Source organism: Marmota marmota, unplaced genomic scaffold (genome assembly GCF_001458135.2).
Source record: "Marmota marmota marmota unplaced genomic scaffold, marMar, whole genome shotgun sequence".
In the NCBI taxonomy this organism is placed as follows: Eukaryota; Metazoa; Chordata; class Mammalia; order Rodentia; family Sciuridae; genus Marmota; species Marmota marmota.
In genome coordinates, this window is record NW_026000225.1 from 2,297,471 (window position 1) to 2,311,979 (window position 14,509).

Below are 14,509 nucleotides of genomic sequence, written 5' to 3' on the forward strand. Positions count from 1 at the left end.
TAACTTCAAGCCCTGGGCTCTGTTCAGTCAGGAGAGTCCCCTGTATCAAGTGTTGCTTTTACTAATACCTCATTTCTTCCTCACAACTCTTCTGGTGCCTCTTTTTACAATTTATGTGCCCTTCAGTACTGCTGCTATTAGGCTGAACCAGATGAAATTGCTGATCTTTGTTACTAATGTCTTGATCTCTTTTTAAAGAAAAGGCAATTTCATGTAACTCAGCCTAATAATGCCTGTATTTTATTTTAAGAATGTAGGAGTGGCTGAGTAACTTGCCCTAACATCAGAGGTCATCCATAGCATTATGTAGATTCAAATTTCAGTTTTCTGCCTTCTGAATTTCTTAGCATGCTACTTTCAACCAAATATTAAAGAACATGCACCCAGAACATGCAAGCTCCTTGGGTTTGAGATTCAGTTTCAATTAGTAGCTCTGTGACTTTGGGATAAAGACTTTTTCCTGTTCATCAGTTTTCTCAATGGCAAAATGGGGATAATGATATTAATATTATATTTTCTATTTGTAGGGTTGACTTGCAGATTAAGGAAATCTAAGTACAGACTTTAGGATAGTGCCTGGCACAAGGTAAGCACTCTGAAAATGTCAAGTATTATCATCAGGTTTCTTTTAATATGGTTTTTCCTGCTTGAGTAAAATGTGCCAACACACACACTGCCTTTGACTGCTAATACAATGCCATAGAACTGAGAAACTCAATGGTAGAAGACCTTGTTACAATTTTAAGTAGGTAGGTGATGAACATGAATCTCAAGGCTTGAGAGTTTCCCATAATTTCCCCCGCCTTACTGGAGATGAAAATCCAAGTTAGTTTAACACTACTCGATTCTCTTTGTCTGGGACTCTTTGAGGGGGTGTCACTTTGAGGAGTACCGCTCTTATTTATCATTCTTGACATCAAGCCAAGTAGCTGCCAAACAAGGGGAGCGCTGTGGGAGGACAGGCGGGCAATTCTTGTAAACAGTCCCTAAGTCAATCCTAGCGGGGGGCGGGGGCGCGGGAAATTCCACCTAGTTAAAAGATTAGGAAGCGGTGTCAAGTTCACCCTAGGAGTGTCAGGTAAGGAAATCCCCAAGCCCCTGTCGCAGAAACCGCTGCAGGTAGAAGTCGCTCGTCTAAGAACACGAGCGTATTAGTTCATTTTAGGGCCATTCTTTCATCTTAGTGAGCAGTCTCCCCGATTTCCTCCAGAGCTGTCTGGAAGCCACCTTCAAACCCTCTCCCTGAGCCCTGGGAGTCACCTGGGCAGGGTTCTTGGGGCTGGGTAGGCTCGTGCTGCTCTGCTCGCTGGCACCGTGGCGGCCTGCCCCGCAGCCCCGCGCGGTTCCTTTAAGAGCCGGCCAGGGCCCACGTGATCGTGACGTCAGAGCAGGAAGTGTTTGAGGAAGTCGCTGGTTTAAGATTCCAACATTTTAATGTCTTCAGGGGGGTGTCAGAGCCCCCAGCTTTGCCACCCCAGCCCCTGTCTCCCCTGCCCCCGGGAGCCTGTCCCCTGTCCCGCGTCCCCGCCGACAGGTGAGTCCCTTGGGTGGGCCGGGGGCTCCAGGTGCCACCTACAACCTGGTGTCCCCTCTGCCCGGGGCGGGCTTTCCCCCGTCCTGTTTTCCTTTCCCCTCACTTCAGGCTTTGAAGACATTTCTGTGGAGTTTAAAAACCGGGGTTTTCCGGGCGCGGGAGCGTTTCTCTCTGCTCTGGCCAGGATGGCCCCAGCCCCAGGTGGGTGGTTTGGGAGACAGCCGTGATTCATTGACTTGTAAAGACACATGTGACCGTGGGGAAGCTCAGAAATAGATTCTGTCTCTGCCCCCTTGGGCAGAAGGCGGGCAAGTCTAGGCGCCCCTCGCAGGAGTCAGGTGGGGGATCCCCTTTCTAAGTCGTAGCGTGTGGGGCAGCATCTCCCTCGAGTGACTCTTCCCTGCTGGCTTCCTCGAAGACAAGGTGGGGGAAGGTGAGAAAGCCCAAAGTTGGCCACCCCAAACAAACCACACAAACTGGCTTACTTACAAACGAATTCAGTTTTTTCTTCTCTCACATGGAAAGCAGTAGTATCTCATTACTTTCTCCATCTCCTTGAGCTCAATCTTTTCACCTGAACCTTAACTTTTGTCCTCCACCCCAAATTGCTTACAGAATTAGCAGGGCATCAATATGAGCTGGTCACCTTCCTTGCCAACCCAGACATGTGGGGCCTGGGAAATGAAAGAACGACTTGGGACAGGGGGATTTGGAAACGTCATCCGATGGCACAATCAGGTAGGGGCTTTCTGCAGCCTGAGCAGAGGAAGGGGAGGAGAGTGGGAAGATGGCCCCCTTTCATAGCTTCTGTTCTCACTGTTCTGAGTGGACAGAAGACCTCCCCTTTGGTGTGGTCATATGGGAGAGTGAGAAAGGGGCCATGGGAGGGGGCTGCTAAGCTGACTCTCAAACCTCTATTAGCTGTACTACTTAAATAGTACAAAAAAATTAAGTGCTTAACCCCATTTACGTATTTTACATTATATGTCTCTGAGAATATTCAAATATCAGGCACTAATACATAACATGCTGATAAATGTTATAAGACAGACAAATTGAAAGGATGAGAATGAAATTTTTAATATTTTAAAAATTAAAATATTTTAAATATTTGTTAATTGTGATGTCTCTCCAGTATTATTTATAGCACAAAATACACAGACCCGCTTGAACACAAGGATGGCATATTATTGAGGGTAATGGATGAAAGTCCATATTTCAGATAATTTTTAGTTATTTGAACTTATATCTTTTTGAATATGATAAGATCCTCATCGTGTTTAGTCCTTCTAACATTAGAAGTGTCAGTTCTCCCACATTTGTGTTTGTGCAGATGTTAGATGCTCTGAAATTTTCTGTAGGACTTTCTGTAAGCTGCTTGTTCACTGTATGAGAAACTTTAAATTGCATAATAAAATCAATAGTTCTGCCCAAGTGGGGCTGTAACTTGCCCTTGTCCACCCTCCTGCTCATGGAACACCTCCTTGCGTACTTTCCTGTGGTTACCTCCAGTGTCAGACATAGCACAATAAATGATCTGAGAAGAGTGCTGTGTGCAGAAGCTCAATTTTATTTTTCATTTTTTAAGATTTCAGTCTTGGGTAAAACTTAGAGAACACATATCCAATTTGGAGACCATTTCTCTAGGGAATCTTCATTCACCAAATAACTGAAATTAAGTTCCTGAACCCAAAATCAGACCCACTGAAATCCTTGAAGGAATGGTTTTTAGTTAAGGGCTATTGAGGATCTTTTGTGACAATAGGGGATAGGAAACTACTAACCACTTTCCAGGATCCTGGCTGCAGTGAGTGAGAGGGTCATCAAGTTTGCTAGCCAGCTATGTCAGAAGGTCATTATAGATGGTCACTCTCCTGTATCATTAGTTGGAAAGCATTCCAGGCCATGTCTTGAGTCCTGTCAACTTTGAGCCAGTGGAAGGACCCCCAAGGAATGTGGGTGTCAGACCTAGAGAGCAGAGTACTATTCCACAGGTGATAATATTCACACACCCAACTTGGAAACAAGGATTTCAGCAAACCCTATGGATAAGGGGCCCTTAGAAATATAACTATCTCAAGTCTGGCATGGTGGCACACACTTGTAATCCCAGTGACTAGAGAGACTGAGGTAGAAGGATCAGCAGCTTAAGGCCAACCTTTTCAACTTAGACCTAAGTCTCATACCTAGTCTGAAAATAAAAAGAGTTTTGGGGGTGGTGGTGGGTCGGTGGTAGAAGGCCTCTGGGTTCAATCCCTGGTACCACCTCCAAAAAAAAAAAAAAACAAACCAAAAAACACAGAAGCTGACTACTATTCTTGTTGTTTGAGGTTCCTCCACAGCCTGTCTACCTTGCCTTCTAGCACCTTGGCTTCCAACAGGTTAATCTGTGAGCCCTGTCTCTGGGACAAGCCTCCCTCTCCTCCTTTACATAAATTCTGCCTATTCCTCCAGGAATAGGCCTGTAGGCCACCTCCATCAACCCTTTTTCACAGGCTGCTTCATTCCCTGGGAATTCATTCTTCCATTGAATTCCTTATCTCCACTCATTTGGCATGCCTCTCATAGACTGACTTTTTGTCTGTGTGTAGGAGTGCCATGTCAAGATGGGTCAGTTCTGGATTTCTTTAGATTTTGGCATAGTGAAGATCTTATGTATGTATTAGGTGCACAAAATCATTCACTCAGTTCATCTTTAAGTATTTATTGAATGTGTGTTATGGCTTAAATGGTGGTTAAAACAAACTTTTTAAGAGAAGAAAAGAGCCGTTAATCAACTAATTATAAATGTGTACTCCTGATTGTGATAAGTGAGTCTGAAGACCCCTCATACACTGATACCTTATACATAGGTAGGATCAGTCAGGAGGTCAGAGGGGGGCATCCCCATGGAAATGGTGCTTCAAGTGGGTGGGACTGCAAGGCCAGTGGGACTGGAAGGGGGACTTGGAGAGCAAGGTGTACAGCGGGTAGGCAGCTAAAGGTAGAATGTGAGGAGCTGCTCTCTGTAGAATATGCTTCTATTCAAAGCCTGCAGAGATTCATAGGAAATTTAACCCGAGAAGGTTTACTTTTGATCCAAAGTGGGGGAGAAGGACCATGGTATTGGAGGCTTATTCTGACTGTAAGGGCACATTGGATGGGATCCAGGCAGTCAGTAGTGTGCTGGGAAATTTTTGTCAGTCATCAGAACAACAAAAAACAACAAAACAAACAACAGCAACAACAAAGAAGAAAAATAAATGTTCTGGTTTTTAGTGTTAACAACCATTTCCATAGGGTTACTTATTCCCAGCATGACTAATTTCAAGCCACCAACAGTTGAACAACCAAGTTTTACTAAACTAAGAATATTGAACAATTAGCTGATCCTGGGACACCATTGGCACCACTGTAATAAGGTGGAGAGACCAGTTAGGAAGTCTTTGGAGTAGCCCAAGTGAGAGGTTGGACTGACTGATAGTGGTGGAGATGATGGTAAGTGGGTACATTTAAGTGTTATTTTAGGTGTAAAATGAACCAAACTTGGTGGTGGGACAGTGGAAGGGGTTGAGAGAGAGGGAGGAGCCAAATGTTAACAGACTTTTAGTGATGCTCTCTGATGAACCTGCTCAGCCCAGAAAGCTTTCTGTCATCCTTGTGGGTAATTCCTCAGTTTGGGAAGCCCTGAGGGGCTTCAGGGTGCTCAGGGGAGGCCTTCAATCACTATCTAAGATCAGAATGTGAGAAGCTGCTCTCTGTAGGATATGGTTCTATTCAAAGCCTCTTAAACAGGGTAGCTGAAGCATTAGTATTGGTTATTTAACTCCAGTCAAGTATAATGCTTAACTATGTTCATTTTCCAATACTCTTGTGGTTTATCTTGTCTGCAAGTGGAAGAAAATTTGTGGTCAACCCAGGAGAAATTACTTTTAAAAGCCTAAGAATTGGTACTCATAGTCAGAGAAATGATGCCTGTTAATCAGACCCACTGTTTATTGAGAATCCATCATATGCTAGCATTAGGGTAAGTATCATACATGCTTTTTTTTTTTTTTTGGTGGTACTGGAGATGGAACACAGGGCCTCATGCATGCCAATCGATGTGCTTCTACCATTGACCCACACTCCCAGCCTTATCTCACCTGCTTTATCTCTAGTCTTCACAATAACTCTCACAGGAAGTACTACTGTCTATTGTCATTTTTAATAGCTGAGTAAACTAAAATACAGTGTGGTTAAGTAATGTACCCAAATAGGCTAGGCTAGTAAGTAAAGGAGCTGGAAGGTATACAGCTGTTCAAATACCAGACTTTCACCACTATGGTTTCTCCAGGTAGAGCCCATGAATAGAGACACCCTGGGACCTTCCCAGTATTTCATTCCTAGTACTCCTTTATTCTTCACACTCAATTCAAACCATTTTAAAGCATTAGGGGAAACACTCTTTGAAGGACAAAATATGTAAATCTTTCTGGTTAAACCAAGAGTTCCCAAAAGAGTTAAGATTGAGCAATTAAGATTGAGCATTCTTAATCCAAAATGCTCCAAGATCTAAAACATTCTGAGCACCCATATGACACCACAAGTGGAATATTCCATACCTGGTCTTGCAACAGGTCACAGTCAAAATGCAGCTGAATGCACTGAGGTTGTGGCTCAGCAGTGGAGCACTCACCTAACGCGTGGGAGGCCCTAGGTTTGATCCTCAGCACCACATAAAAATAAATAAATAAAATGCAGCTGCCCTTAAAATACTGTATAAAGTTACCTTGAGGCTATGTGGAAGAAGTGTATGTGAAACAAGTGGATTTGCATCCCATCCCCAGTATATCTCATTATATATATGCAGATATTTCAAAATCAGAAAAAAAAATTCAAAATCTGAAACATTCTGGTCCCAAGTGTTTCAGAAAAGGGACATTCAACTGTATATCCCAGTGAGGAAGGATAATAAATATCTCACCCCTGGTCTCCCAGTTTCTCTGATTTTCCTACAAAGTGTGGGCCTTGATGTTCCTTGCTGTCAGTCTGCTCTTAAATCTTCAGTCCAATGCTCAGCATAAACCATTTAGCAGTGTAGTTTAGATAGCCCAGTAGTTCCAGTAAGACCTATTTAGCATTCAAAGGAAAAAGAAAATGCGGTAACTCTAGTAACTTCAACCTGCTGTACCTTTTGGGAAAAAGCATTCAAGGAAAAAAAGTGGCTTATAATCATATAGATATTGCTTCAAATCCTGACCCTGAAGTGTCACAGTCTTGGCTTTGGGTCACAAGTTCCCATATGCATTATGAGGTTTCTGAGATACTGATTCCCTCCTCAGCTTTGGATCCCCAACACAGTCAGCAGGACATGGGGCAACTGCTCTCTGGGAGAATCTGAAAACATCTCAGGAAGCCTTGAAATGTATTCTGTGTATACTTTGATGTAAAAGAGGCTGGGAATACTCCCTGGGGTCCTATGGGATGCTTGTGAGGATGGAGGTAATGCACTGGCTATTAGAAGGCAATAATATTAATTATCCTTCCGGCGAAATAGCACTATCCTACACTGGATAATACAGCTCACTTCTGCTTGTCTGTGTGATTTAAAGTCCTGAAGACTGATTTGGTTAGTGAGTTCACTATGAATTTACTGGGCGGGTCTAAGCTACATCAGGGATATAGAAACAAAAATAGATGACCCTGTCCTTGATGTTCTTATAATTGAGGTAATAAAATTAGTACTTGGGAATATATTGAGTAAGTCTAAATACAAGCACAAAATATTGTGGAAATAATAATGACTACCATTTATCAAATGGCATGTGCCAGCTGTGCTAGATGCCTGTCCACTTGTGTCTTTTGAATGCTCAGAGGCAAGGGATGACTTCTTCGAGGGAATGGAGCTTCAGCAAGATCTTGAAAGGAGGTAGATAGCCTGATAGGAAAAGAGAAGACCTTTCAAGTGAGTAGAGCAACATGGATCAGAGAAAGGAACTGATAGTGCTATAGTTAATCCAAAGCTTACTACGGATCAGATGCTACAGTTCCATTTAATTGGCAACACTGGAAGGGGTAGAGTCATGAATAAAAAGTAGAGTCACTTATGGATAAGTAACCAAAGACTTAAGTAATAGGCTCAACACCACACATTTGCCTGGTGAAGGAGGAAGGAGTTACACATTTGTCTCCTGAGCCCGTGTTTCTGGCTCCTGTGGGTAAGATTGGAGTCCATTGTGTCCATTAGGTGTCTCTGCTCTGCTTTAAGTACAATTGAAGGAGTCACAGTCTCTGATCAATGCTGAGGAAAGAATGTTTCCCTCACCTGTTAAGTTAGAGATGAAGCTGCAGCCGGACTCTGGACCTTTTGACTCCCCAGCCTTGGTCCTGTCCACATAATCTCTCTGGGTCCAGATTAGCACCTTCTTTCCAAAACATTCATCTTGAGAGTCAGGGTCCGAGAAGGAATGAGGAGATTATTACTAATTGTCACTGTGGCCTGGTTTCATGGTTGCCATGAAAACAAGCAATGGCTTTTCTGGGCTAAGGGTCTAAATGGAGCTCTGGTTTCCTGTGAGTTTCCCCTGAGTCATTAAGGGGCTAGCTTAGGGAAGCTGGGCTAGCCCCTTTTGTTTCCTATGTAAAACTGACCTTCTGGCTCACTTCTGCTGAAGCACCTTTTGGTGGCCATCAGGTCTGTAGATGTGTCTCCCTTCACCCTTACCTTTTTTGAACTTTATATTGCACATTTATATACAAGTTTTATTTTTTATTTGTTTTTTATTCCAATTAGTCAACTTTTATATTTTCATGCATTAAAGGCAAAGAATTGCAAATTGTGAGGGCCTTAAAAATCAACCACATTCAATATAGATAATACTTTTGGCCCTTTTATTTATTCAGAATACAGCCAGTTTTAAATTTTGTCCCACATGAGGAATCCACTTACTAGAGAGTTTGATACTGAGATCGTTTAGGGCAAGTCTGGGCTTCATAGAACTGAACTAAGACTCCAGGGGTTCAAGCAAAATACAGTAAGTCATTGACTAGTATCTGAGTTTCCCTGCTAAGAAACAATAAACTCTGGGGTGGGGATGTGGCTCAAGCAGTAGCGCGCTCGCCTGGCATGCGTGCGGCCCGGGTTCGATCCTCAGCACCACATACTAACAAAGGTGTTGTGTCTGCCGAAAACTAAAAAATAAACATTAAAAATTTCTCTCTCTCTCTCTCTTAAAAAAAAAAAAAAAGAAACAATAAACTCTCCAGGGTTTCAAAACCAGTATTCATAGTCTGTTTCTGTACCATTTAATTGAATTTTGCTTTCTAGAGCAGGTATATTTTTAGTAACAAAATCATCCTGTTTGGGTTTCTGTTTTGAATGAATCATTAATCAGAAAAATGGGAATGTTTTAGAGTATTACCTAGAACCAGTGAGGGCCACTGTGTTAGGAAAAGTTTATGTATCTATTGCAGACATTCCTAGGCCTAGGAAGTTAGGATTTCCCCTACAACTGTAGGGCTAAACTGAGCTATCCATAAGTAGAAAGTTATTTTTCAACTCTGCTGTTATTCCAAGACTTGTTAGTTCACTCTTTTTAGTTTGAGTTTGAAGATTGAAGGGCAGAATCTAATCCTCAGCCTTTAATATCAACCATCATTATAAAAATCTATTCTCAGAATAGAGGTACTTTGGATTAGACAAAGGGGAATGAAGGGAAGGGAGGGGGGTTGGAAACAGGAGTGGAATGAATCTGACACAATTTTCCTATGTTTATATATGAATACATAACCAGTGAAACTCGCCATCATGTATGACCCAATAAATTAACTAAAAAAAAAAACAACTATGGATTAAATGGCAGAAAGATCAATAGAGGGAAGGGAGCAGGGAGTGAGGGGAGGAAGAGGTACTGGGAACTGAATTAGAACAAGATATATTCTGTGCTTTTTTTTTTTTTTTTAAAGAGAGAGAGAATTTTTTAATATTTATTTTTTAGTTCTCGGCGGACACAACATCTTTGTTGGTATGTGGTGCTGAGGATGGAACCCGGGCCGCATGCATGCCAGGCGAGCGCGCAACCGCTTGAGCCACATCCCCAGCCCCTATTCTGTGCTTTTATAATTATGTCCAAATGGATTCTACTGTCATGTATAACTAAAAAGAACCAATAAAATAAATTTAATTCAAAAATTTAAAAAATCTTTTCTTGGCTTTAGGATTGTGCAGGTGGTAGCTGTGTGTTAGATACAATGTTTGTGTTCAGCAAAAGACTACAATTTTCCAATTAGTAGACTGACATATTGCATTAATTATATCTCAGTAGAACTGTTTAAAAAGAGTAGGTGTGGGAGATGTAGCTAAATGGTAGAGCTCTTGCTTGCCTATTTTTTGTGAGGCCCTGGGTTCAATTTCCAGTACTGCAAAAACAAACATCAAAATAGAAAGTAGACATATAACTGCTCAGAGAGCTTGAGCAAAGCAGTTTTGGGCTTTTTAAAAAGCAGCTTCTGAAAGAGTGCTAGAGGTGTTGTAAATATCTGTTCTTTGGCAGTGGAGCTGTAATGGTCAAATGATGCTTCCACCTTATTTCTGAAGCTTTGAGTTCTTGAATGCCAGTTTTAGAATTGGCTTATTGACTGGTGATTTAGTGATCTTAATTAGACAACTTCTGATTGTGTTTGGAGATTTGCGTGGTTCCTTTTCTTATTAGTTGGCTTCTTAGTTGCCGAGGATCTTGGCCAGTCTGGTATATGTGAGGTTGTGATGCAATTCAGGATAGCAGCATGCACACTGGGAGACTTGCCACAATCCTGTGCATGTCTTTAAGTCCCCTTCAGTGCCTTATGAATGTAACACTTAGAACATTTAGGATTCCTTAGTATGCATTTTCATAAAATGAGAAACCTAGGAAAATGGTCTGACAGGGCCTCCAGGATATCCTTCAAAGGGGCCAACAGTATTATCTATATAGATATAGTTGATTTTAAAGATCTTTATAGTTTGTAATTCTTTGCCCTTTTTACATGGAAATAAAGCTTTACATAAATAGAGTGTATTATAAAGCACAAAATTTGTAGAATTTGGGTATAGTTTTGAAATATTTCCTTATTGTCACATTTACTCCACCATCCTGCAAGGCCATTGCTCTTCTCTAGGTGTGTGCTGAGTGTGAGGTTTTTGAAGGAGATTTTTGCTGCGAATGCACAGAATGCACAGGACACTGACGCAGGTCAGTTGTTCACTAGTAGTTGGATTAGCTTCCAGTCTGATGCCACTGGAGTTGCAGCTGGGGACACTGCTATCCCTTAACCATCCTGGAGGCCCCCTGGTGGAGGCCGCAGCTGCTGCCAGCTCTGCAGTCTCAGAGCCCTTGCTCATATGTGTCCCGCTTGGCTTTTTGGTACACCAGTGATGAGAGGTGACTTAATCCTTAGGATTAATTCCTAATCCTTAGGAACCAACCATTCAGTTGATTAGTCACACACACACAAAATATATTGATTGCCTTCTCTTCCACTTAAGAAACCACAGTAGAGAACATTGTGCTAGTTACTAGTATAGAGGCTAAAGCCACAGAGATGGATAAGCCTATAATTTAACAAAGAAAAGAGAAAAAGCCCTGTTTCCCTATATAAAATAGCTCTTTAATAGATGTATGCAGCGAAAGAATTACCTGTTATAAGAATTCAGATGAAGACAAGGTCCTCTCCGTCAGGGGCTAGCATTGCCTGTACTGTGTGGTCAAGAGCACAGATGTGGAAAGCACAGACCAGGACAGATGGTGTAATTTAGCTGCAATTTTGGAAGCCTGAACCATTGGGGAGTGGCAGGGTAAGCAAGTTGGAGTCAAACTTCAGAGGTTTTTAAATGAAGGAGTATCTACATTGTGATAAGTTGTCCTCTTAGTAGGGTCTTCAAACACCTACCAGGGACAGGACACTGCTCATCTTCATGACAGCCCTGGAAGGTGGGTATCAATATTTCCATTTTATAAAGGAAGATATTGAGTCATAGCAAGTAGTGACCCCAAGGTCACATAGGTGGTAAAGACAGTTGGAATTTGGGCTGGCCTGTGTCCCATCTCTTATACTCTGCTTGTATCCTCTCTGAATAGACAAAACTCTTACATGAAACAATGATGACACCCAATATGGCATGAAGTATTGGGTTGAACCAGTATGAGTGCCATTTTTGTAGGTCAAAGTTGTCATATATTAACAGTATCACCTGGTTCAACCTATTATAGAAGCAGTCTCCAAACAGAGTTTGGAGAGAAGTAGAAATTTTTCTGGGCAGGAATGGTCAGCAGAGATACCATAAAGGAGGTGGGAATGGAGCAAGGTCTTAAAGGGTTTGTAGATTCTACATGTAGAAGTGATGTGGGAGAAGGGCAGGCTGAAAAGTGGGAGTGGTGAGAAGAGCAGCCAGATTGAGAAGATACCCTGAGCTCTCTCAGGGACAACTGTGTGGTCTCTGAGCCCCAAGAGGTAACCACGTTTGGTAGTTCATTCTTCTATCCCCACTCTGCTCTTCCTATAGGAAACAGGTGAGCAGATCGCGATCAAGCAGTGCCGGCAGGAGCTCAGCCCACGGAACAGAGACCGCTGGTGCCTGGAAATCCAGATCATGAGAAGGTGAGGGTCTGGGCATTTTGAGCTGTGGGAGCTGCTACCATGGCCATGGGATGCTGAAATGAAATCTGCAGCAATGGCCATGCCTGCTGCATCTTGAAAAGAGAATCATATCTCCCTCTGTTGGGACACCTGCCAGGCTGTCCAAATAAATGACTCTCCTCTTCTAGAGACTTCTAGAGAAGTAACATATAAAGACTACTTTGGGCCTTGTGGCCAGTTTTATTTATTACATTAAATAACTTTATATGGTTATGAAAGCATACCTGTAGTCCCAGCTATTTGGGAGGCTGAGGAGGTAGAATCACTTGAGCCTACAAATTCACAACCAGCCTGGGCAACACAGCAAGACCCCATCTCAATAAATAAATAGCTGTCATGGTGAATTTTCCTTTGTTAGCAAAAATTTCTTTCCCCTGTATTTCCAATTCTAAGGTGGCATGAGACTCTCTACTGTTGTGAGCCTACTGCTGATATTTATTCCTCCATTGTGGAGCCAGGGTCTGTCACTTGCCAGGTGGATGCTGTCCCCTGAGCTAGGAAAGCATGGAGGTAGTACTGTCAGCCTGGAAGACAGCAAACAGGTGCTCCCTCTGCCAACCTTTCAAATAAAGGAAAAGGAGCAGGTGTCCACCTTGATTATGTGCTCACATGCATGCACATGTCATCCTCTTGAATGAGCTTGAAGTCCTTCTGTTTTCTCTGCTTTTAGAAGCAGTTTTGTAATACAGTAAGGACTAGAAATGGGGCCCTCTAAAGAAAATTAAGTGACACATGATATACTCACAGGGTGCTTGAGTTCAGGGTGCTGGAAGTAGAGCTGGGTGGATGCTAATTGACCTAGTGACTGAGGTAAGTTGCTTGTTCCTGGGTCCTTGTCTTCCTCTATTTGTTTCTGAGGACCCTTGGTTATTCCAGGCCTTGGTTGGAAGGTTGATACATGGAGAGGGGAAATGGATTTGAACTGAAGCTCAGGTTCTGCCCTCATTTTGTTTTCTCCTTCTTCTTAGACTGAATCACCCCAATGTGGTGGCTGCCCGTGATGTCCCTGAGGGGATGCAGAACTTGGCACCCAATGACTTGCCCCTGCTGGCCATGGAATACTGCCAAGGAGGAGATCTCCGAAAGGTGAGGCTTTGAGGGTAGTGAGGTACAGAGCTCATCAAGGCAGAGCTGGGACACAGGGAAGGGAGAGAAAGGAGGACCTCTGACCAAAGTCATTACCAGGAAGCTCAAGGAGCCATGATGATTTCATTGAACTTTTTGTTCTTCTCAAATCCCCTCTCCGTGCCCACTTTGGCTGGTGTTATATGTATATATGTGTGTGAATCAAGAGACTGAATCAGAAGCCCTTATGAGAAAGTCAGGGAAGGGCCTTCTGTACATTCTTCACCGTGATTATTAAAGTAACAAGGAAAACTCATCATCAGGTCTGGAGCATGGGGAAAGACTGGATGAGTTCCAACACAAACTTTTCTTCACTTGCATGTTAGGGCCACTTCAATCCTTTAGGGTCAGTGTTGCTGCCAATCTTAGGAGGACTCTTCTCCACAGATATGACATCACTGCACAGAGTCACAGAGCATATCAGGAAGGGTACTGGCTTAGTCATTGGGGCACTTGGTTGTGGTTCCAGACCTACTGCTGACTCACCTGCTGGGTTTTGCCTTCTTCCTTCTCACCAAGAGACTTTCTCTGTCCCAGAACCTACACCCGAAGGTGGATGTTGGCACCTCTCCCTCATCTCAGGGATGGTTCCATGTGCTACCCCCAGCTGTTCTCTAGAACAGCACTACACAACCTGCTTTAACATGGTTCCTGTTTATGGTTTTCAACAGCCTTATGATGTTTGTGCACAAGTAGGATTTCTGTGGTATAGATGGATATTATAGACCAGAGAGGTCAGGTCATCTCAGGCCTCAGGAGTGCAAGAGCTGAGCTGGGGTCACACTGCTATGAACCCAACCACAAGCTCCTCCTCATCTGTGAAACTGAGAAGTGCCACTTAGGAAAAATAAAAGCTTGGATCTGTTCTTAGTATAGTTCTTCTCAACTCTTCACTCTAGAAAGTCCATGATTTGTGGGGATCAGAGGAAGGGATGCACATTCTGTTCTGTCTATACATGGCAGTTTCCCAGACTCACATCATGTGCTATTCTCATTCTTCTGGGCATTTCCGCCTTTTTTTTTTTTTAAAGGAAAGTTTCCATGAGGGTTGATCTATGTGAGGAACTTTCTCCAGCCATGGGAGGTAGGCATGCCCTGGGAATGGTGAATTGTCTGGCAGGATGTGAATACAGTCACTGGCATGGTTCAGGAGTGGCCAGTAAGAAATGGGAATGTGACAGTGCTTTGATTTTTTCCACCCTGTTTTTCTAACCT

The 14,509-nt window shown here is 42.9% G+C and overlaps 1 protein-coding gene across 7 annotated transcripts in view; it reads left to right on the forward strand.

Annotated features, from left to right (window-relative positions):
- The first annotated feature begins 1,374 nt into the window (after positions 1-1,374).
- Ikbkb (inhibitor of nuclear factor kappa B kinase subunit beta) overlaps positions 1,375-14,509 on the forward strand; it is a 48,318-nt gene continuing 35,183 nt past the window's right edge. For 3 of the 7 annotated variants that reach the window (XM_015506210.2, XM_015506213.2, XM_015506209.2), the window contains exons 1-4: positions 1,375-1,534; positions 2,150-2,272; positions 12,036-12,130; positions 13,138-13,255. In XM_015506210.2, the coding sequence (XP_015361696.1) occupies positions 2,168-2,272; positions 12,036-12,130; positions 13,138-13,255 (318 nt within the window). In that variant the 5' untranslated portion in view covers positions 1,375-1,534; positions 2,150-2,167. Of the gene's footprint in view, positions 1,535-1,569; positions 1,736-1,787; positions 1,968-2,145; positions 2,273-11,402; positions 11,464-12,035; positions 12,131-13,137; positions 13,256-14,509 lie in introns of those variants that run through there. The other 4 variants (XM_015506205.2, XM_015506206.2, XM_015506208.2 and 1 more) reach the window with 4 other exon arrangements.